The sequence below is a fragment of the Ursus maritimus genome, unplaced genomic scaffold (assembly GCF_017311325.1).
Source record: "Ursus maritimus isolate PB19 unplaced genomic scaffold, ASM1731132v1 scaffold_14, whole genome shotgun sequence".
Taxonomy (NCBI): domain Eukaryota; kingdom Metazoa; phylum Chordata; class Mammalia; order Carnivora; family Ursidae; genus Ursus; species Ursus maritimus.
Window position 1 is genome coordinate 49,623,928 of NW_024423786.1, and position 23,917 is coordinate 49,647,844.

Below are 23,917 nucleotides of genomic sequence, written 5' to 3' on the forward strand. Positions count from 1 at the left end.
TGCCAGGAAAGACAAAAACTGCTGTAACTATTCCAGACTGAGGAAGACTAAAGAGACGTGACCATCAAATGCCAAGGGTGACCCAACTGGAGCCTAATGAAAACCTTTTCACAAGCTCTAGAGGATGATGGGGGGAACGTGAATGTGGGCCACAGGTGTGATAACTTGAAATGACACGGGCGTGACAACAGCATGTGGTTCTGTAGAATAATGCCCTCATTCTTCTAAGAAGTGGGGAAGCACCTAGAGTGAATTCTCGTGATGTCTGCAACGTGCCTTTGAGCTCATCAGATAGATAATGCACACTGTATGTGTAGAGAGTAGCACTAGCGCAAATGTGGCAAAGTGTCCCAGTCCCTCCAGAAGGCCAAAACCATTTTGAATAAGAACAAAGGTACCCCTTAAGTTTATTTTTTTAAAGTAATCTCTACACCCAATGTGGGGCCCAAACTCACAACCCCGACCGAGATCAAGAGTCACATGCTCCACTGACTAAGGCAGCCAGGCGCACCAGACATTCAGTAAGGGTGCCAAGGGCATTCAGTGGGGAGAAAATCATCTTAACAAATGATACATGGACAACTGGATGTTGACATGCAAGAGAATGAAGCTGGGCCCCTACCTCACACCATATATAAAGCCTGACTCCACTAGATCAATGACCTAAATACATGAGCTAGAAACTATAAAACTTCTAGAAGGAAACAGAGGGGTAAATCTTCCTGAACTTGGATTTGGCAAAAGATTCCTAGAGGTGACATTAAAAGCAAGAGTATCAAAAGCAAAACTAGACAAACCGAACATCAGAACTGAAAACTTTGTGCATCCAGGACACTATCAAGAAAGTGAAGACTAGGGTGCCTGGGTGGCTCAGTTGGTTGAGCGTCTGCCTTCGGCTCAGGTCAAAATCCCAGGGTCCTGGAATCGAGTCCCACATCAGCTCCCTGCTCAGCAGGGAGCTCGCTTCTCCCTCTCCCTCTGCTTCTGCTCTCTCTTTCTCTGTCAAAATAAATAAATAAAATCTTTAAAAAAAAAAAAAGAAAGAAAAAGAAAGAAAGAAAGAAAGAAAGAAAGAAAGAAAGAAAGAGAAGACTACCTACAGAATGGAAGAAACCATTTACAAATCATATACCCAGGGCCACCTGGGTGGCTCAGTGGTTGAGCGTCTGCCTTCCACTCAGGGAGTGATCCTGGATCCCTGGGATCGAGCCCCACATGAGGCTTCTCTGCTGGGAGCCTGCTTCTTCCTCTCCCACTCCCCCTGCTTGTGTTCCCTCTCTCGCTGGCTGTCTCTGTCTCTGTCAAATAAGTAAATAAAATCTTTTAAAAAAAAAATCATATACCTGATACGGATGGTGTCCTGAATATATAAAGAATGCGTTCAGCCAGAAGATAAACACCACAGTTAAAAAATGGGCAAAGGACCTGAATGGACATTTCTCCAAAGAAGATACAGGACTGGCTAACAAGCACGTGAGAAGACGCTCAAACCAGGAGTCATCAGGGACGCACGCATCAACCCACCAGCAGACATCACTTCACACCCACCAGGACGGCTATGACTTAAAACAGAGAGGGGAAAATTACAAGTGTTGGCAAGGATGTGGAAAAATTGGAACCCTCACACCCTGTGAGGGACGTGGGAACATGAAATGGTGCAGCCACCGTGGAAAAGAAGCTAGTGGTTCTTCAAAAAGTTAAACATAAAATTGCCATTTGACTCAGCCATCCCACTCTGGGGTATGTACGCAGACGAACCGAGAGAAGGAGTCAAACGAATACCTGTATGCAAATATTCGAAGCAGTACTCTGCACAAGAACCAAAAAGGAGAAACCACTCAGACGTCCGTCGGCTGACGGATGGACACACAGATCCACGCACCGAAGGGTTGGTCGCCCATAAAAAGGAATGAAGTCCGGGCCGCCTGGAGGGCTCAGTCAGAAGAGAGAGAGCAGCTCTCGATCTTGGGGTCGTGGGTCCGAGCCCCACGCTGAGTGCAGCGATTACAAAAAAAAAAAAAAAAAAAAAACCAGCTTAAGAACCACCACCACCAAATGAAATCCGGACGCGGCTGCAGCACAGATGAGGTACGGTGGTGACTGGAAGAAGCCAGACACAAAAGGTCACACGCACGTGGTTCCACCTTATGACCCGTCCAGCACCGGCTAATGCACAGAGGCAGGAAGCAAACTGGTGGCTGTCCGGGGCTGGGAGGAGGGAGAACGGGGAGGGGCCGCTTAATGGATTCAAGGTTTCCTTTTGGGGTGATGCAAATGTTCTGGAACCAGACAGAGGGGGTGGTTACACAATACTGTGACTCCACAAGATGCCACTGAACTGTACGCTTTCAAGTGCTTTGTTTTTATCTCCACAGCAAAGGAACAACGCTCCCGGCGCATGCGCGCAGACGCGAAGGGCCTGTGGGTGTGCCCGGCCCTCCCCGCGCGGTCTGAGCGCCGGACCTGGGCCCTGGCAGGCTCCCGGGGCCACAGCCCTCCGCAGCCCGGGCCCCCCTCCTGGGAGGAAGGCGCAGCCCGCCCCCGCCCCCAGGCCGGAGAGAGGAGCATACTGGCAGGCCACCGCCACAGGCTCGCGACCGCACAGCACCGTTGAGAACCCCCGAGAAGGTGCTCCCGAGCGCTCCCGTAAGTGGGTCCCAGGAAGGGACGCTGGCACGGTGCCCGCACCCACGACCCTCCTGGGGCAGGAGATAAAGGCAATCTGTCGGCGGCGCCAGGGTGACAGCAAGCCGACCAAGGAGGGCCTCTGTTTCCGAAGCAGCCTGGCAACCCGACCAGTCGCCCGAGGCGCCCCCTGCAACCCGGCGCCGGGCAGGCAACCACGAAGACCTGTGGCCAAGGGAAGCTTGGCTGCGTCCAGGGAAGCCGGGCCGAGGGTGACCTGACCTGTCCCATCGTGGCAAAGGCAACACGGCCCTGGAGCCTGCCTCTTGGGAGAGTCATGGCCATGCCACCCCGCAGACCAGTCCCCAGCACACAGGAAGGGCTCGATAAATATTTGACAAATCAAAAAAAAAAAAAAAAAAAAAAAAAAAAAGCTAGACCATATTCTTCTGTGTATTTAAAAGACTCAGAAATCCAAGCTCTTGGAAGGCCCTGCATGACCCATACCCCTCATTCATCAGCCCTCCAGCCCCACAGTGCCAGCTCACAAGCCTTTCCCCTTCTCCTGCTCTGCCTCTGCCCTCTCACCAGGACGGGCCCTTGGGACAGCGGTGGGGCGGCACTCTGTCTATCCCTGCCAGAGGACAGCACATGGGGCTCCCACTCACTCACTGCCCAGGGTCGCCCCAGCCCGGATGGGGCAGAGCTAACATGCACCCCGTGCCCTGGTCGGCTCCCCGGGATGGGGGGTGGTCCTGGGAGAGAGCTTCTCCTCCCAGGAAAGAGGTCTGGCGCCTGGCCCCAGCAGTGGCGATTAGGTACCCACCCCTCCACACACACACACACACACACACACACACACACACACACACACACGGGGGTGCCTCTGTCCGCCAGGAAATCTCCTAGTAGACGCAAAGGCCAGCACTGTCCTCTCTAGTCCCCCCTCTATCCAGCCATCACTGGGTAGAGCCATGGAAGCGGCAGGAGGAACTCTGTGCCCTGCCTCCAGAAACCCACCGATAAAACCAATCTGCCCTTGTCACGCCGGCAGCATACTGAGGGGCTAGGTGCACAGGGCCTAGAGAGGTAGGGGACAGGAAGCGGGAGAGGGCTTAGCAGGCTGCCATGATGATTTAAGTGGGGGTGACCACAGGGAGAGCTGTTGGCCAGGAGGCTGTGCTGGGTTCCTGCCAACAGAGGTCAGCGGAGCTGGGGTTTCTGCCCTGTAGTAATATGATCGGGCGACAGAGCTGGGAAGAGGCCCCCTCCCCGGGCCATTTTCTCTGGAGAGGCTCTCCCAGGGCAGGGTCTGAACAGAGGAGTGCGCGGGAAACACCGGGACTCAGGAGTATTCATCATGCCACAAATGTGTCCACCTGCTCTTGGCCCCGGCCCGGCACTGCGGGCTGGCCTCCCACCGGCTACACTGCGGGGTGTCCAGCGGAGGCTCCGATGCCAGGGGATCAGGGGCCAGAACACCAGGGACAAACACGGGGCCAGCAGGCTCAGGGTGTGCCGGCGGGAATCCCAGGGTCAGAGAACCTTCCTGAATCTCGCTCCCCAGGAAGGCAGGCCCCTGTAGATCCGAGTTCCCACAGGGAGCCAGGCCCAGCCCCCGCCCAACCACCCCTCGCTGAGACAGGGACGGGGCTGGGATGCCACACTGTACCAGCGCTTTCCAGAAGCCACGCTCTGTTCCTGTGCTTTACCCAGACCCCTCCGAGCACCTTTGTGCCCACCTACTGTGCCACTTATGCCTGAGGAACCAGGGTCCAGACAGGTTACGTATCTCGCTCAAGGTCACACAGCAAGCGCGGGGCCAAGCTGACTGGCTCCAGGGTCTGTGCTCCTAACCAAGGCACCATCCCTGTGCCTGCGAGAGTAGGTGCTGGCCAGCCTTCCCTGTAAAGGGGCAGGGAGCAAATAATTTGGGCTTGGCAGGCCGTAGAGTCTCTGCTACTGGGATTCGCCCCTGCCACAGACCATATGCAGGCGAGTGAGTGCGGCCGTGTGCCAATAAAACTTCATGACAAACCCCGCCGTGCGTCTGGAACTAGAGGTACAGAGAGGCTGGGCGCTGAGCCCCCTTTCCGCCCACTTCCTTGGTGGCTCACTGGACGTCGAGAAATGGAGACACCCTCCCCATCCCAGAGGGGGTGAGGACAGCCAGGTGGGGGTGAGGACAGCCCCTTTCGACCACTTGAGTTTATGTTAATGAGGTGGCTCTCCGAAAGCCAGTGATGAGGATCCCCAAGTAATGGGCACTGCTGCAGGGGGACAGGTGCCTAGAGATGGCACCTGGCCCCGGCTGGGACAGAGAGTGGGAGCGAATTCTCCAGCAAGAGGGAAAAAGGCACATGGGAAGGCAGGGAGAAAAGGAGGCTGTGATGTTGTCATTTATACTGAACAGACAGGTGCCTGGCACAGAGCTCCGAAGACTCTGGGAGTGCCGGAGGTGGTAAGAACAATAAAGGGGTCTGCTGTGAGTCAGTCAAAGCCCCTTTCGACCACTTGAGTTTATGTTAATGAGGTGGCTCTCCGAAAGCCCCTAAGAATGGGGGCTGGTTGCCAGGGGGACCAACCGAGTAATTAGAGGGTTGGAACTTTCAGTCCCCCTCCTAGGCCTCCAATGGCCAAGGACTTAATCAATCATTCCTGCGTAATAAAGTCTCCATAAAAACAGAACCCAAAGGACGGGGCTCAGAGAGCTTCCTGGCTGCTGAGCAGGACGAGGTGCTGAGAGAGGGGCACCCCTTCCTCACACCCTGCCCTACGCACCTCTTCCCTCTGGCTGCTCCTGAGTTCTATCCTTTTTATATTAACCACCGATCTAGGACGTAAACGGTTTCCCTGAGCTCTGTGAGCCCTCCAGCAAGTTCACTGAGCCTGAGGAGGGCCTGGGAACCTCAGATCTATAGCCGGGGGCAAGGAGCACAGGGGACATCCTAGACTCATGCTGGCTGTGGGGGTGGAGGGCGACAGTCTGGTGGGGCCGAGCGCTTATTCTAGGGGGTCTGACACTATCTTCAGACGGGCAGGCAGTGTCAGAACGGAGGTGACTGTAGGCCACGCAGCTGGTGTGGGGAGGCCCCCACCCACACACTCGTGATCGGAAGTGTTGGGTATCAGTACTGAGCGCGGGAGACACCCAGAAGGCACGCTTCTCCTCAGAGGGGCCCAGGGCAGCGTGGCTGCGGCCAGGGAGGTTGATGAGCTAGACTCCCAGGCCGGGTGGGCAGATCTGGGTCTCGAGCCTCTCGGGAGTCCGGCCACTCCCACAGCCATGGGCAGCACCTGGAGTGACTGAGTGCTGAGATGGCCTTGGGGACAGGGCTGGAGGAGCTGCGGGCTAGGCAGGAGATGAGGGAAGCTGGGAAGCCAGTGGCTCTTGGGAGGATAAGCTGCCTGTGCCCCACCTACCACAGGACCACCCCAGACACCCCCTCCTTGAGGGCTCCCTGGGCAGCAGAAGCTGGCGGACCTCTGAGGCACAGGGGCCTCCCTGGGCCCAGGTATAAGGGAAATGCCCTGCTCACCACCTCACCCGAGGCCTGGCATCCAGGAGGGCCTCGAAAGAGCTGGCTGATTCAGGGAGCAGCAGACACAGGAAGGCCCGTCTCAGGGGGCACTGACCAGATGGTCCCGGGGACACATGCTGAGCCTCTGTCACCTCCCGGTCACAATGTCTAACATGGCCAATATGCTGGGGCCGTTCTCCTGCTTAGACCTCTCCATGGTCTCCCAGAGCCTTCTGGAACAAACACAAACTCCTCATGGGGCTCACGAGCCCGTCAACATCTGTGGCCTCCTCCATGTCCCCAGTCAAGCCACGCTGACCTTCGCTACCCCCAGACCGTGGGCAGGACTTCACTCTGGCTTCCATGGCTCCTGAGATCCAGAACGCCCTTTCCCTCTTCTCCTGTGTCACTGTTACCTCCTCCTTGAGGTCCTCCAGCACTTCCTGGACAAGTGCCCCATCACACAGCAACTCCTTATTTAACGCCCCCTTGCTCCCCAACCGATGACGCAGAGCAGCACAGACCCAGGGCTCCGCACGTGGCTGGCACAGCGCCCAGACCCGGGGGCACTTGGGGGATGCTTACCTGCGTGGTGGCCCTGGGGCATGGGGTCCGGGAGGCCAGGCCCCTTCCCTAAGTGCAGGAGGCAGACGGCATGGGGGTCCAGGTGCCCAGGCCCTGACGGCATGTGTGGCCTCAGGAAAGTCACTTAACCACTTGAGGACGTTGGGCGCTAGGCACCCACACGGTAACCTCCCTGCCCACACTGCCCCCCCCCCCCCCCCCCCCGCCAAACAAGCAGTAATGGGACACGCAGAGGGTCACTGGGTCCTTCGGGCTGGTCAGACCTGGGTCAGAAGGACCCAGTGGAACAAGGACAAATGCCTGGAGTTACACTCTCCCCGCATGGAAACTTCCATCCTCACGCAAGAAGAGGGAAGCTGTCGCATGGAGAACAGAGGTGGAGGAGAAGACAGGAAAGCTGCCACCAGCTCGGGGGAAAAGGGCCACGTTCCAAGTCCTTGCCTCGCTAGTGGGGAAACTACCACAGCCACCAAACGAGGACTAATTAAAGCTACTTATCTTGGCAGACTTGGGGCGAAGGGGGGTGGGGGTGGGTAGAACTGCTTGTCCAAATGTGAGGTCTTTTACTAAATCACCTCCTGCCGCCAAACAAAAACCAGGCTGTGTACCTTCCAGAGGAAAATATTCCACCATAAAGAAAGGTAGGTGAAAAGGAGGGCGAGGCACAGAAGGGCAAGGTGCTTTGCTCTGCTCGGGGCCCTGGGCTCAGGGGGCAGCTCTCGTCTCCGTGCAGCCCAGGGGCCCCAGCCTTCCAGCGCTCACAGGTGCCGGCAGGAGGCTGACGGCACAGGGCGGAGAAGGAAGGGTAAGAGGGACCGGAAGGAACTCGGGGAGGGGGCTCTGATACACTTGGAGGCGAGGTACACGCAGATTAGAGCCTGCCCCGGGGGGGTGGCCACAACCCCACCAAATCAGGCTCTGGGTGACACAGGGCTCGCCTTCCTGGAAAAGCCTCCTGTCTCCCCGAGGCACCCAGTGCCTGGCGGCAGGAACCAAGTCTCCAAACTGTGGGCACAGAGGCCTCCCCCTGTCCCTGTGTGGTGTGGCGTCCCTGTGGCCAGCAGAGGAAAGAAGTCACTCCTGGCTCACCCAGCAGGGAAGACCAACACGGGCAGTGGCTGAAATGATGGGCATCTGATGAGCGCTGGGTTTATACACAACTAATGAATCGTTGAACTCTACATCAAAAACTAATGATGTACTATATGTTGGCTAATTGAACATAATTATAAAAAATAATTAAAATAAAATAAAATAAAATAAAATAAAATAAAATAAAATGATGGGCATCAAGGAAGTCCGGGTTCAAGGCCAAACTTGCTACTCTCCGGTTGTATGACCGTGGACCTTTGTTCCCTCATCTATCAAATGGTGATAATGACACAGCCCTCGGGGTGACAAGACATGACCCACGCGGAGGACTGACAGCTGCTCCACCACCTGCCTTCACCCCCAACCTCAGGAGCCTCATCTGGGAAGTGGGGATTACAAGAGGATGAGGACCCCTCCTTGCCCCCCAGATTCCGTGAGAAGATGCGGGGGTGGGGGCAGTACGTGTACCAAGTATTCAGTAGCTGGGAGCGGCCACTTCACCCTTCAGCAGATCCGCGCCAGTCTCAGAAGAGAACCCAACCCCAGGCAGCCTAACCCGGCCTGCCCTCCCTCTCAGCCAAGTAACCTAAGCCCGCTCCTCCGGTGCTGTCCTGGGAGACGCTGCACGCAGCTGCCTGGCCCCGGGGTGTCTGAGGACCAGGAGGTCACCCTGGGCTCCTCTGGCCCGGCCCGGCCCCGGGGGGTGGGGGACTCCCAGCCCTCCCCGCAGGCACCCGGAGCGCCTGGCCCCGCAATCCTTCAGAGCCTCCCCACCCAGAAACCCCGCCCCTGCCAGCCCTTTGGGGGCCTTATCCTAGAATTCCACTTGCCAGTGTCCGCGAAGATAAACCCAGACCTGGGACTGTCCAAAGCAGCTGAAAACCCCAACGCCCACTGAACAGGGAAGAAGGGGCAGCCAGGAGCAAGCCGGCAGGTGCTGTGAGAGCCGGCCCGGGCCCAGTAAACATCTGGGCGCCACAGGTAGAAAACAGAGGGCCACCGGCCAAGCACGCTGCATGCCTGGGGGCTTTTCTGGAAAAAAACAGTGATGGAACGGCTTCAGTGGCTGCCTCTGGGAGGCTGGCAGGCTTGGCGCGGGGGCACCCTTCCACTCCCGCTGCTTAACCAGGCAGAACTGGGCTCCCGGGGAGAGATTTCTGCAGGAAAATCCAGGCGGGAAGGTCACACCGGAAGGTGATGGGCAATGTGGGGCGCGCGAGCCGAGACCAGGAGGGAGGAAGAGAAGGACCTTTCAGGTCCCACCCTCCTGAGCGGTTTGAGTTTCTACCCTGTACACAAGAGATAACTGGACAAATGGCAATCCTGACGGCAGGGGAGGCCTGGCGCCCACTCAAGTCGTCTGGGGTGTCCCCGGAGTGAGCAGGTCTGACCACGTACCTCCCTCCACCCGCTGGAGGGCCAGGGGGGGTGGGAAAGGGCCTGGGACCAGAGGGTCCTTCTGAAGTAGGGGATGGACGGCAACGACTTCTCAGCAACAGCTCTCTGCCAGACCAGACCCACACCCACACCGCTCTCAGTGTGATGCAGGAGGGGCAGCGACCCCAGGACACTCGGGTCTCAGCCAGGGGCAGCGCGGCCTGCATTCTGGGCAGCTGTCACCCAGGGAAGCCCTTCTCCCCGCATCAGGGAGGCCACAGGTGAGGCACATCCCCCAGAAGGCCAGCTCATATCAGACCCAGGTTTGAATCCGGCCTCTGTCACCTGGAGCCTCACACTCCCCCCACCCCCGGGCCTCAACGTCCATGTCGAGAAAGCTAAATGAACGCACCGCTCACTACTGTCATAAAGACGAACACCCCCTTTGCATCCAACCCAAGACCCACGGGTAGACAGGAGGTGTTACTGGCACAAAACACCCAGCTTGGCTGCCCTGTCCCCAAGGCATTCTGGCTGGAGGCAGACAGTGGAGTCCTGGAGAGAATTCTGGCCCTACCCACCAGCCCCATCCGGCCACTAAGTGCGCCTTGGGGACATGGGAGCAGCCACCTGGCCAAGGCAGCGAGCCGGTGGCCAGCTTCAGACTGTGCCTGGGAATTTTTCGGTTTAGGCCTCGCGAGCTCCAGGATGGGTCTACATTTAGGCCACTCACACGGCCCCTTCTAAAGCAGCACCAAGTGGATGGAACACCCCTCCTTCCAGGTTACCTCCCTGGGAGGGGACGAGATAGGGGCCCTTTTTTCTACTGGCAATGGTTTATTTCCTGAAGTAGGGATGGCATTGCACAGTGTGCTCGTTCCTTTGAGAATATTCACAAGAACTCAATAGCAAGCCACCTCTGTGGGCACAAAGAGGCTCGTATTGGGTGGCAGGGTGGGCAACGTACAGGGCAGCCTGAAAAATCTAAAAGACAGGTCTACGTCAGGAGGGGCCCTGAGAATACAAGTTTCTGAGGAGGAAACTTCCCGAACTCCCCAGCAACAGGGTGACAGGACACCAGGGAGGTGCATGGGCAGCGGGGAGGACAGAAGAGGCTCTTGGTCCACGAGGCAGCCTTCTGGGGGGCAGGGACGCCCCCCAGGGTTTCCTGCTGGCATAAGGGGAAGCAAGGCCCCCGTGGCCCCCGGCACCACTTGGGCCACAGGCCTCCCCAGCTGCTGCTGGGTCTGACCCAGAGCTGCTCGCCATGGCAGCACCCCGGTAAGCGGCGAGCCGCCCCTCACACCCCCTGGCTGACCCTGGGCTGCAGAAAGGCCCTGCGCCAACGACACCCAAACCTCATTGACCAGCGACAGCTCCGGGAGGTCAGAGCCCTGCAAGGGGACTCCTCTCAAAGAGCTCGCCCGTGGCCGGGTGGGGTGGAGGCCAGCACCACCTCCAGGCCCCGCAGGACTGGTCTCGAGGAGCCCCAAGAGGAAGGGCAACCCCAAGAAAAGAAGGAGCAGACAAAGAAAGAGCTTGGCTTTTCTGAAAAGAGTACTAGGGGAACCGACTGGGCGGGAGCTATTACATGCAAATGTCTCCCCCATCCATGCTAATCAGCGGCGCAGCCCCGGGCTTTGTCAGCTACAAAAGGGACAGCAGATGTGCGCCAGGGTTCCCCGGCCCCTGAAAGCACGGGCTTAGCGGGTAATTATGGGGGGGGGGGCACAAAGCAACAAAACCAGCAGCCCCAGCCCTGGGCCCCTGGGCCCCTCCGGCTGGGACCTCGAAGCTGTGACGCACCCAATAGCAGGCAAACACCCAAGGACACGGGGCCCTCAGTTACTGCTCCCGACCGCCTTCCTTTCAAGAGAGGAAACCGAGGCACAGAGATGACATGCTCAGGGCAGCTTAGCCCAGGGACCCAGCATCTTGTGAAAGAGCCAAGCCCCATCCCAGCATCCACTGGGAAGGACATGGGCTCTACGACCAGGCAGAGCCTGGCCTGGCTGGTTGATGACAGGTGCCATCCCCGAGCCACCACTGCAGGGAACGTGATGGAGGTCACCTCCTAGCGCTGTGAGGGGTCACTAAGGGTCTGAACCCCCCGTGACAGCAGGAGCTGGGTGGGCAGAGCTCTCGGAGGAACAAGGTGGGAAGGGGAGGCCCTGGGCAGAGGAGCCGCCCAGGGAGACCTGGAAGGCAGGGCTGGAACGAGGCATGTCAAGGGCAGCAGGAGGACCCCGGGCTGTGGGGGAGCCCACCCTCAAAGCGGTGGCACACCACACTTTCTGGCTCCTGTCACGCCAGGGCCAGTGCACTCAGCACAGGAAGCGGAGAAGCGGGAATGTGGTTCCTGGGGGTTCTACCCTGGGGCCAGCTGAGGGGCCTCAACCCGCAGACCAGGGTGACTCCAGAAAGGCCGAACAGGAAGAGGCAGGAGGATGGGCCAGGGGCAGCCTCAGCAGAGAATGACAGACAGAAGAAACTGCAGCCCGGGTCTCGGGCCCAGCTTGAGAGCGGAGTTTGACCAGCAGCACAGAGGCCAAACGGGACGTGCTGGGGCCGCGCCACGGCTTGGAGGGCCTCCGCCGGGCCCCTGGGAGCCCCTACGGCACCTCCTGGATCAGAATTAGGAGGGCCCTGTGTGCCCGGCCCTGTCCTCAGGCTGCCTCCCCGAATGTGACTCCGGATGAGACACAGGCGAGAGGGGACAGAGGCTGCCTCACCCCGGGATGGAATCGGCAACGAGGCAGGAATGAGGAAAGACTGGCTCTGGGCCCCAGGACAGTCCTCCGAGGACACTTCCCCGACACAGAACAAGGACCACAAGGGGCAGGTGGGCGCCTCCCCCACGCACGGCGGAGTCCCCTTTAGGGCACACACGCCCCACCAGCGCCTGAAAGGTGGCACAGAGAAGTGGAGGTGCCGGAGCCAAACCGGAGCCGGCATCCCAGCAGCTACCTGCCCTGGAATGCCTCCGTTTCCTCGTTTATAAACTGGGGGGAGGGGCTGTGGCTACTGAGGCTCCCCACAGGTGTGCGTGGCTTGGTGAGCAGAGAATGGGCTGGATCCCCCCACACTCACTCCCCTGCCCAGCACCCTTGTGCCAACTGCACACGGCAGCCAGCCGGCCCTTCGGGGCTGTTCTCACGGTTAGGCGAATCAATGAACGTAAAGCGCCTGGCACGGCGCCTGCCTGGCACGTGCTCGAGCGCAGTAAACGGCAGCTATGGTAGGCCTCGGAAACGCGGGTAAGCAGGGCGTAGGGGCAGGGAGTCCGGGGCGTCAGAGCCGGGCATCCCAACGGGTGTCCCCCCATCCGGGAGGCGCGTCCAACACTGGGGACTCCACCCTCTGGTCACACAGAGGGCTTGGGGCAGAGCCAGGTTCCGTGGAGGGCCCCTCCAGGGCACACAGCAGGTCTGGAAACCGCAGCCGGCCTTCGCCTTCCCCTCCAGCTCAAAGAAGAATGCGGCCAATTTTCTGGAATGTCCCTCTGGGGTCTGTAAGAGGGCCCCCAATCTGTCTGTGATTATTCCCATGGCCCCTGGAGGGGATCAAGATCGAGCCGCTTTCTCGTTAGAGCACTGAGCTGGCAGGTCCCCCCCTCACCGCACTGTCCTCACCTGGAATGTCACCCGTGCCCGTGTCGCCAGGCAGGTTTCCATACGTGAAACCACTCCGCTCTGACGTGTGTGACACATCCAGCGAAAACGAACCCCAGCCACACGAACACACTTAGCGGGGAAGCAAATCCGCCAACAATCTTAAAGAAAAACAGCCCAGACCTGCTCTTGCCAAAGCTGTGGGTGATGAATCGCTTGAAAGAGACACACAAAAAGAGGGAATAAAAGGGGGTTCCCTCTCTCCGTGCAAGGAGTGGGGGTGGGGAGGAGACAGAGCCCCCTCCCGCAAACCAGTCTGGACTTGTTTTCAAGAAGGCCCCGCCTGACAGAACAAAAAGCACCCAGAGGCTGGGGGACGGTTCTAGGTCTGGCCTCGGGTGGCGGCTTCATGGGCCACACAACTGTCAAACGCACCGAACAGAACCACCGAAGGCTTGGGCATCTGTGGGTGTCGATTAAACAACAATTAAAATAAGTCATCAAAAGAGTATCACGAGGCCAGAGTTTCCAGATCCAACTACCGCAGGCCTGGGGGAAGCCTGGTCTCAATTTCCTTCATAGAACTGGTTTTCGGGAAACAAAGGGAGTGGGGGCAGGGAAAGTCGGGAACTCCAGATTCTTCAACCAAAAGTCAGAGTAGGTGATGTGGTCTCTCTGGGTGGGTGTGAAGGTGCCAGCGGCCCCACCCTGCACAGCGCCTGGGACCCTGAATCCAGAAGCCTCCCAAGCAAGTCCCAGAAGTGAGAAAGCGGGAGGGTGGAGGCACGAAGGGCCAGGGGTCTCCCTCCTGAGTCACCAGGGACCTGGGGCGGGGGGGGGGGGGCTTTATGATCGCCGGGCACCTGGCCACCCACACCTGGCACACATCTGCCCTTCCAGACGATACAGCAGGTTTATGCCAGTGACCTAGGACGCTGTGTGTTGTTCACCTGTTGTGTGCTAGGCTAACACCAGCCCTCAAGCCGCCCTCCATCTTCCCGGAAGAACCGGAAGCTGAACTGCGAGGGCTTGGCCAGAGTCACAAGGTCACATCAAGGTAAGGCTCCACCACCTATACTAATCATGACCTCCAGCAGCTTCTGACCCAGAGAGGGCTGCCGCAGTCCCCAAGGGAGAAGGGAGAACATTCATTCCATCAGGGAATGCAGAGAGACAGGGACCCCGGAGAGCAGGAGGACTGACCCTGGGATGCTGCAGACCCCAGCCACCCCCCGAGCCACCGCCCCCTGGTCCCCAGGAATTCCCCCCTCTCCACCTCAACCCTCTCTGGCCAGGGGCCTCCCGCCCCCACACTCAGCTCCTCAGCTGCCAGGCTCTGCGTGCTGACTCCTGGGCCACGTCCCCCCCAGTGGGGAGACGGGGCTCTCCGTCTACTTTCTCTCCGCTCCCCGAGTATGCGGGGTGGAGATGGTGTCTGGCTTGTGTTCAGCTATGCCTCCAGTTCAGCCACAGATGTCCACTGCCACCTAGGCCACCTGCCACCAGCTAAGCCCCTCAGTGAACCGCCCCACCGACAAGGAAGCTGAGACACAAGAGACGGAGTCATCCGCCAGGGATCACCCTGCTAGGAAAGGCCGGGGACAGAGATGGGCTTGAGCCCAGATACAGCCAAGGTGTCACTCCTCCCCCCTGCGCAGCCCGCTCCAGCCACACCTGCAGCTGGCTGCCCTCGGCCGGCTGGGCAGCAGGCGTGATTTTATACGCGTCCACAAACTCACAACAACCCTCCGAGGTAGGTGCCATCAAGAGCCCCATTTTACAATCGAGGAAACAGAGGCACAGAGAGGTCACGCCAAGGGGCGGAGCCAGGCCTAGGCCCCACCAGGCCCTCCTTCGGCCTCACCTGCTCTTCCCCCACGAGCCCTGGGCCCCACCATAGCAGGGGGCCCACCCTGCTGAGCCCCACCTCCCCCTCGCCCTCTCCGGCATTTTCAAGCTTCTGCCCAGTTCACTTTCTTCCGGAGGAGACTGGCCACTAAGTACAATGTGATTAGGTGACTGCTGACTTAGTGCCTGTCACACAACCCCCCCAAGACCGGCAAATGTGGGAGCGTGTGCTTGGCTTGGGGCGTCACCGTAGCCCCAGCTCCTTAAACAGTGACTGGCACACAGCAGACGCTCAGTCCATTTTTGCTAGCTGTTTAAAGGAAGATGAGAGGTAACCTACCGCAATAAAAACACAGCAAGTCCCCCGCCAGTACATGCTTGTGGTTGGATGGATGGAAGGTCAGGTCTCTTCATCTTCAAAGAACTGTGGGTAGGCCCTGGGGGCCTGGGCGAGGTGGACCCTCCCTTCCTCCTCTCTCCCGGAGACTCCACCACCCCTCCCCCCCACCTGCCATCTTCCTGGGTCCCCTCCCCCGCCCCTCCAAGGGGGCTGCCCCCCCATCAGAAATCCAGTGACCTCCCCCCTTGGCTCTGGCTCACTCTGACAGACATTGCTGAGCGCTGCTCTAGGTCCTGGCCGATCAGAGCTGCACCCCGGCCCAAGAGGCCCAGGGCCCCACCTCTCCCACAGACCACCCCTCAGAAGCCAGAGGCATCCACTTCACTCCCCAGTCGAGGGCTATCCTCCAGTGACTGTCAGCCTTTCTCGTGTCACAGATCCCTCAGAGGGGGATCAAAAGTGGGGAGCTTTCCCCAAAAAAACGCACAGAGAACCAACAGCAATGCCATGGCCATGGTCCATCAGGTAGACATACAATGAAGAATTTGACGTGTGTTCCCTCCAGAGAGGTGCCACTGTCACCCCCTTTCTCCTTTTTGTCAAGGAGGCTGGTCCAAGGTCACAGTCTCTGAGTCTTGTCCCTCTAGCCTTCTGCAAAACTGCATGCAATTTCAGGGCATCATGGGACCCCCGGGACCCTCGAGGACTTCAGATTAAGAGACTTAGAGCTGCCCAAAGTCCCTCCCAGCCTCCACTCTCCAGGTCTCGAACCTCCACTCTGCCCTCTCCGGGATGGGGATCTCCCCTTCATCCTGGCAAATTCACCACCTCTGCAGGCGGCAAGCAGACCCAGGCCCTGAGCGGGCGCCCCAGGAAAGAGATGGCACCTGCCAGGGAAGGTTCCCCAAGCGTCTCGCATTCTGCTAAATCTGACCTGGTCAGCGGCCTCGCACCTCAGATCAGCCCTAAGTTCCCGCCATTCTCTCTCCTCAAAAGCCCTGCACACCCACCGCGTCCAGACCCCCACACGTGTCGTGGCCCGTGCTTGCCAGGTGCGGCTCATGGCGCTGGCCACTTTGCACCTGTGATCTCAGACACGGGCCCACAACCCCAAAAGGTGTGAACAGTCATACTAAATTGGACACACAGAGATTGTGAAGAGCCCCAAGTGGCAGCTCAGGTGGGATTTTGCCAACCTGAGAGTTTGGGCAGGTTGGGTTTTGCTGTCAAAGAAGCAGCAGGCTAGGCTTTCAGAACTTCTGAGTTTCCAAATGGCCAATGAGGGGCTTTGGGCAGGTAGAGAGGAGGAAGGGGAGCTGGGAGGTGGGCAGTGGGTGGGACCTCGGACTGGAAGCCAGATCCGCTTAGGACTCTGACATAACAACCCCCCACCTACATGGGGCTCCAACTCAGCTGCCCAGAGGAAGGGGTCAGGGGCCGAAGGAGGTGCCAGTTAAGGGTAAGGGACATTTTCCCACACCCGAGGGCAGCCTGGGTTCACAGAAATGCCTCTCTATTTTAAGAAACAAACCACTGCAAGTGGAAAGACAAATGACTACTGGCATGAAGCCTCCGTGCTGGGCGGTGACAAGCAGGAAGGGGACTTCGGGCAAATTGGGGCAGCACGCCCCTTCCAAAGGTGGTGCCGCTATCCAGCTCCGCCTCGGGGCATGTCGGCCCGGGGCTGCCAGCCCTTCTGAGTTTTCACAAGTGCAAAGTCGGATTCTGACGTGAAATCACACAATTTAAAAAATAGTGGGGCATCAACTTTTATTTTAACCACATGGGGGAAGCAAACCTGAGGGCAGGTCACTCATAGCCCCTGGCAAAAGGTCATGGCCTCTGCCCCGGGGCAGAGTTCACCGTTTGTTCCACAACACCACTTCCGGGCCTCTGACACACTTCTGGGGCAGGCTAAGGTGGAACGATTCGGTTACATTCCTGTGGCATGCTCTAGTCTGGAAGCTTCCACGGGCCCCTCTCTCCCTGCTCCCATCTACACTGTAACCTGCTGCCACAGTAGTCTTCGGAAATAACATCTTACCATGTAGGCGCCTCCGGGGAAAATGGTGGGCAGCTCCTGATCATATACAGGAAAAGGCCCTGTCGTGTGTAAAACATCACTTGGACCTAACCTTGCTACCCTCACTCTGGCCCCTCCATTCTTCAGACAGACCCCTTTGCCCCACCCCAGGCTGCTGACCCCCACCCCCCACTTGAGCCCTCCGTAAACCAGGAACACCCTTCCCAACATTGGCTACATCGACATCCTACCTACTGTGGCCAAGGTGACTGACTGTCTCCCAGTGTCTGTCCTCTCTCCTACAGAAAGAGAAACCCTGAAATTAGTTGAGCTGAGCCCAGCTGACCGCTCAGACTACAGACTACATTTCCCAGCCTCCCTTGCAGCTAGTAGTGGCTCCGCAACTGCATTCTAGCCAATGGGATGAAAGCAGAAGCGTCCAGAGCAGCGTCTGCAAACTTTCCTTAACAGACACCTGGCCAAAGCCCTCGGCACGTTTGTCCCTTCCTTTATCTTGCTGTCTGGACACCAGGGTAATAGCTGGACTCCAGCTGCCATGTTGATCCACAAGGACAGGACCTCACCCTAGAAATGTTGGGGGGGGGGGTAGCTGGAAGGACCTGGGCCCAAGGAATTCCTGAAGCAAAGCCTCCACACCAGCCAGCCCTGATCGGCCACCCTCCAGACTTTAGCGTGAGAGCACGATAAATAAAATGCCCTGTTGTTTAAGCCACTGCCACTCTGGATCTCCGTTATGCATGAATGAATGGAATCCTGACCACCTTTTTTCATTGAACCACCCCACAGTACAACAATGAGCAGGTCCAATAGCAGTGACCCTGAAAGCCAGCTCCCCTGCCGGCCCAGCCATGTCACCTGGTCAAGCCCTTTCACCTGTTTTTCCACGAATAAAATGGGAGTGGTGCCCCTGACCTCCCAGGACTAACCTAAGTGGTAACACACAGCAACGGCCACACCTGTCAGGCTAACTGGCCCACAGTCCAGAAAGTGCACTCTATCTGGCCTGAGGGATTAGGACACTTCACAATCAAAACAAACAGATGTACACAAAAAAAAGGCTTTTCAGTTTCTCTTAAAAGCTGGGGCAGCTCTGCCGAGCAGGGCTGGGGCCAAGTTCCCGCCGTATCCCCCTCTCCTACCTGCCTCGTTCATTTATCCCAGGGATCCACAAACTTTTTCTGTCAAGGGCCAGCAAGTCAACATTTTAGGCTTTTCAAGACACGAGGGTGTCAGTTAAATATTCTTACTTTAGTTGTTGGGTTTTTTTTAATAGACCCTTCAGAAACGAACAAAGCTCCCTTTCGTGGCTTAAACGGAGGCCACAGGCCTGCTCTGGCTCACAGACCATCGTCTGCCCATCGGCCCTAATTGACACTATTAGCCTCTCCCCAGCTGCCCCCAAGGTCAAACATTTGAGTCTGTCCACACAGGTTCACGCAGAGCCCGGTCCCCAGTAAATGTTCAATGAAATGACAGCAGGCAGGAACACCTTACAGGCACCGCTGGAGTGGGAACGCCCCTCCAGTGTTACTAACTTTCTGGGGTGTCACCCCAGCTTGACGCTGAAGGTCCTAAAGCCTGGGCACATGACCAACTCTTCTGTGCCCCTCCCCCAGCTGCCAAGGGGGTACCACACAACTGTGACTGGAGGGAGTCCCAAGAGCTCCCGGGTCTATGGCAGCAGGCCATACGTCACATTGTTTTTACAAAGGGTTTTTTCTCTGGGGTTTCCCCCTGGCCTGCCCCCCACACACTGAAATGTAGGCCCGATCAGAACCAGTCTGGCTGTACGTGGCTTCCTGGCCAAGGGGACGGGGAGAGTCCACAGAACCAGGCAAACTGATCGCACTGACTGAGAAAGAAAAGAGACACAGTCATCTCCAGAAAGGACACCGGGGGCCTGAGGAACTGAGAGTCTGCTCTGCTCTCTGCCATGGCCGCCCCACGACGGGCTTCCCGAGAAGCTGCCTCCTTTCAAAGGGAGGGCTCCCTGCGTCCAAGAACTCCAGCGGCCGCGCCAGGGCTTCCTCGGGGCCTGGGACGTCTGCACCTCTGCCTGGGGAAACGGCCTGGTTCTGGGAGCTGCCATCTAGCCACTGCCGTGGACACCGGCCAGGCTGACTTCCGACGGCAAGGAGCGGTGGGGAGGGTTATCGCTCCCGGCAGGGTGACCGGGACAGGGCCTTCCGCAGCCGTCATCCTCCTCACGTGGGAGGGTGCAGACGTCAAGGAACGTGGTTGTCTGTCTGCCACCCACACCCAGCTCCCAGCCCCCCCCGCCCCCCCGCCTCAGGTGGACATTGCAGCCCGGGGTCCCTCTGCCATCCCCTGGGGGTGCGAGACAGCAGCTGGACGGCCTGGCGGTATAAGGGGCTCCCTCCTCGAAAAGCCAGCTCTTCATCACTCCATCCCAACACCCACGCCATCGTCGATAACATCTACAAAAATATGTATTGTGTCCCACCAGACACCCCTGCTCCACACTCCCATGGTCCACGTCACCCAAATATCTGGACCCCAAGTGGTATCGTTCCCACTGCTGAGGAGGAAACCAAGGCTGCGCGCAGGCAGGTGCTGCTGGAGGTGAGGAAACAGGCTCAGGGAGGTGAAATGGCTCATTCAAGGCCACACAGCCGGTGACCCACGCCAGTCAGACCCCACGTTCACGACCCTCACCAGCACCCAAGCACACCTCAGGCTCACCTCCCACATGAGGCACGGGGAGACTCATATCTTGGCCAACGTCCCTGTCCCTACCCACACACAGACTGGAGTCCCAGGGGTCTGGAATCACACATAGCTCACAGGACCCTGACTCACAAGGGAGCGGTGAGCAGAAAAGGGCTCCTGACACCGCATCTGGCCAAAGCAATCAGGTCCCAGAAGGGTCCGGACTGGAAAATGTGGAGGCCAGGGAAGGAAGGTCATCCCAAGACAAGGCCTAAAGCTCCTAGCAGGCCCCAAGTGCCGCTGGTCCACCCCGCCGCCGCATCCCCGCACATCCCCGCAGTGGCTGGACCATCTCTGACTTTCTCCAAGGGACGGCAGGCTAGCACTCTACACCCGGCAGGCCGGGCCTGCTCACAAATCCAGGAGCAGAGTGCAGCCCCACACCTCAGCCCTGGTACTCTACGCTCCCCCGGCAACTTCAGAGCGGTCCTTCCCTGTGCGCCCCGCTCTCCGTGCCTGCTCAGGAGCCAATGCTGCCTCACCCTGAGCAGTGACCCGGCCAAGTCTGAGGTCATCGCCAGCGCCGGCCTGCTATGGGAGCAGGTGCTACTACCAAAAAAGTATTAGTGTTCTGAGCAAACACACACTATGCCACAAAGTCCCGCCATTACCCCCATTCTACCGATAAACAGACTGAGGCACAGAGACTCGCAGATACTAGGAAGGCACCGAGCTAGTCCACATAGTAGACCCTAAAAAAATATGTCCAAGCCCTAACCCCCCCGAACCTGTGAAAGTGGCATATCTGGAAGAAAGGGTCTTTGCAGATGTAATTAAGGCTCTCAAAGGTAAAATCGTTCTGGATTTAGGGTGAGCCCTAAATCCAATGACAGGTGTCCTTACAGAAAAGACACAGAGAAACAGGGGGAGGCCATGTGAAGACAGAGGCAGAGACTGGAGTTCTGTTGACAAAAGCCAAGCAAGGCCTAGACCGAGAGGAAGCTGTTAAGGGGTCAGAAGAGATTCCCCTCCAGGGCCTCTGGAAGGAGTGTGACCCTCCCAACACTTTGATTTCAGACTCCTGGCCTTCAACTGTGAGAGAATACATTCCTTTTGTTTTAGGCCATCACGGTGGCATGGCAGCCCTGAGGAACGAACGAAACCAGGGTCTGCTGACTCCAGAACCCACATTCTCAGCCCCACATCAATGTTACTTGAGCATCAAGGGGGAAACATTCTTTCAGACCCCTGAAACTATACCATCCCTCACTGAGGATCTCAAGCTGAGAAAGGTGGACTTTCTCCTCTTGACAAAGTCTCAGTTATGAATTACCTCTAAAAGACAATGTTATCTTTATAACTAGTAACAATATCGAGATTACCCACAACACAAAAGCACAAAATGTAAAAACTCTCCTGGAGGAAGGTGTTAAGGGTAGGAGAAACATCAGGTGTGGGGGGCGCCTGGGTGGCTCAGTCGGTTAAGCGTCTGCCTTCAGCTCAGGTCATGATCCCAGGGTCCTGGGATAGACAGAGTCCCGCATCGGGCTCTCTGCTCCCTCTGCCTGCCGCTCCCCCTGCTTGTGATCTCTTTCTCTCTCAAATAAATAAATAAAATCTATAAAAAAAAGGGGGGGGAGACACCAGGTGTGGAGTATATGAGTACTCGCTGTACTATGTCCCCAATAATTCTATAAATCAAAAATCATCTAAAAATCAAAAGAAGTTATTTACAAAAGAAAAACCGACTGTCCTAGAACTGCTTTGAGGATTAGCCCTCGGACCCCAGTTGGAGAAACACTGCCCACCTTTATTCTTTATTAATGCTTGCCAAATGAATGGCCATGCTTATCATCTGGGAGATCCTGCTGAGCTTTAGAGCTTAGTGCCTGTCCTGAGTTCTGATGCCCACCTGGGATACCCTTCTCCCCTCTCCTCACTTGGTCCCCGAAAACCCCACTCTGCCCCGGCAAAAAGAGCTGTGATACTTGGGAGGTGGGCACAACTCCACACGTTTGGGTCTTCCAAGCAGAGGTGCCAGGAGAACCCTGTGTGAACCAACTGCTCTAGATACTTTCCTTTGGACCACCCCCTTCCCAAAGTGGCAATAAATAAATAAATAAATAAATAAATAAATAAATAAATAAATAAATTCACACAGGCCAAAGCCAGGAAAGGCCTCCTCCGTGGCTCCCAGAGCATCAGTGCAAGTAACCCTGAGACAAAGCTGAATGAAACAGAATAGCAAAATGTGAGCAAGTAATCAGGAATCAGAACAGATAAGAAAGAGTAACAGAGAAAGAAAGGGGATGAACTACAAAGACTCAGGGGCCTTGGCAAACACATTTGTGATTTTTTTTTTTTCCACTGAAATGTCAGTTTTGAAACTAGCTTCTGAAAATGTAACCAGCTTCTCACATCCCCAAAAAGAAAGATCAGAGGACCGTGGCGAGGGCGGAGGCTGTGTTACCTCTTACTCCGTAGCCGGACATCAAGAAGGAGCCCTACCCTTCCACGTTTCCACCGGGAGCACATCCAGCAGCTCGCACCACCCTGGCATGCGCCCTCTCCCCAGGTCTAGAAGTTTCCCACACGGGGGTCCAGAACGCCAAAACGCTCCCGATGGGTGGAACCGGGTCCTCCAGGCCGCCCCAGGCCGGGCACCACTTTCCAACTGTCCTTAGCAGTCCTGGGAGTCCCGAGAGATGGCCAAAGGCTGCCCACACCCCTCCTTCTCTCCCCTAGGGAGGCCACACCCGCCCCCAGGGACTCCACCTCTCCCACACCACAGGCCCCCTTCCCTTCCACCCAGCCCCCACACCCCCGGCTGGCTACGAATTCACCTTCCCCGCTCGGCCCCCCACTTCCTGCCCACCCCCTCCCAATCTCAGGGCCCTCACTCCCCCATTTCCCGCTTCCCACCGTACTCGGGGCACCTCACCTCTGGACACCACGCACGCCCTCTTTTCTCTCTGCCCCTTGACATCGTTCCTCCACTGCTCTCCCTCGGGGGCCCCCCACTCCCAGCTCCCTCGGCCCGGCGCCACGGATCCCACACCAGGCCCCCACGGCTCAGGGCCCCTCACCCTCGGGGCCTCGGGCCCCTAGCTGCGGCCGCGTCCCTCCCGCCCCGGGTCCCCCGCCCGGCCGGCCTCGTGGGCAGCCCCCGCGCTCGGCCCGGCCGCGGGGCCCCGCACTCACGGCTGTAGAGGGCGATGCCCGCCGCGTCCGGGCCGGCGCGCACCTCGAGGCGCAGCGCCTGCTGCTCCGCGTGCCGCTGGATCTCGCCGTTCGCGTCGCCGATGGTGAGGAGGCGGGCGCCGGGGAACACGGACACGGCCGCGCAGGGCCCTGTGCCGCCCGGGACCGCCGCCCCTGCGCCGCCCGCGCCCGACCCCGCCGCCGCCGCCGCCGCTGCCATCTTAGATCCGGCTCCAGGCCCCGCCGCCGCCGCCACCGCCGCCGCCGCGCCGGGCCCAGGCCCGCCGCCGCCGCCGCCGCCGCCGACGCGCAGGCCGAGGCCAAGGCCGAGCCGGGCAGCGCCGCCTGCCGGCCACGCTCCGCCTCGCCGCCACTGCCGCCGAGGTCCGGCCCCGTGGCGCAGCGCCCCCTGCTGGCCGCCTAGGGCACCAGGCGGGAGGGCGCCGGGGGACGGGGCCGCCCCGCCCCGCCCCGCGCGAACGGTCGCGGCTTTGTGAGGTGGCTCCGCGGCCCAGGAACAGCGGGGGCGGAGCGTGAGCCGGGGGGGGCGGTGCTCGGCCGCGCGGACACGCCCTTGGACCTGGGCCCCGCCCCCCGCCCCGGCGCTGCTCGAAAGGCCGCGCTTTGTACCGCGGTGCCGGAGCGAAGACGCGGGGAGGCGGGGACAGGGGCGCGCCCAGGGGGCGGGGCTAGGCCGCGTGGAGACGCCCTGGGCCACGCCCCGCGCAAACGGTTGCGCTTTGTGAGGCGGCTCCCCTGCCGGGAAAGGTGGAGGCGGGTCTGACGCCCGAAGGCTCCGACACGCCTCCGCGGCTGAGCTCCGCCCCTTGGCCCTGCCCGGCTTTGTGAGGAGGCACGCGGGGGGCGGGGTCCAGCTACGACGAGGCCCCGCCCCTGTATCAGTCCCGCTCTTTCCCACTGGATGTCGCTTTGTGAGGCGCCGGGCTCTCAGGGAGGGCCTGCGCGAGGGGCGGGGCCAGATCCTGGGACACGCCCCCAGCCT

At 58.7% G+C, this 23,917-nt stretch overlaps 1 protein-coding gene across 2 annotated transcripts in view; it reads right to left on the bottom strand.

Annotated features, from left to right (window-relative positions):
• CARM1 (coactivator associated arginine methyltransferase 1) overlaps nucleotides 1–23,134 on the bottom strand; it is a 39,722-nt gene extending 16,588 nt beyond the window's left edge. For both annotated transcript variants that reach the window (XM_040629318.1, XM_040629317.1), the window contains exon 1: nucleotides 22,915–23,134. In XM_040629318.1, coding sequence (XP_040485252.1) covers nucleotides 22,915–23,134 — 220 coding nt within the window. The remainder of the gene's footprint in view (nucleotides 1–22,914) is intronic.
• Between the last annotated feature and the right edge of the window lie 783 nt (nucleotides 23,135–23,917).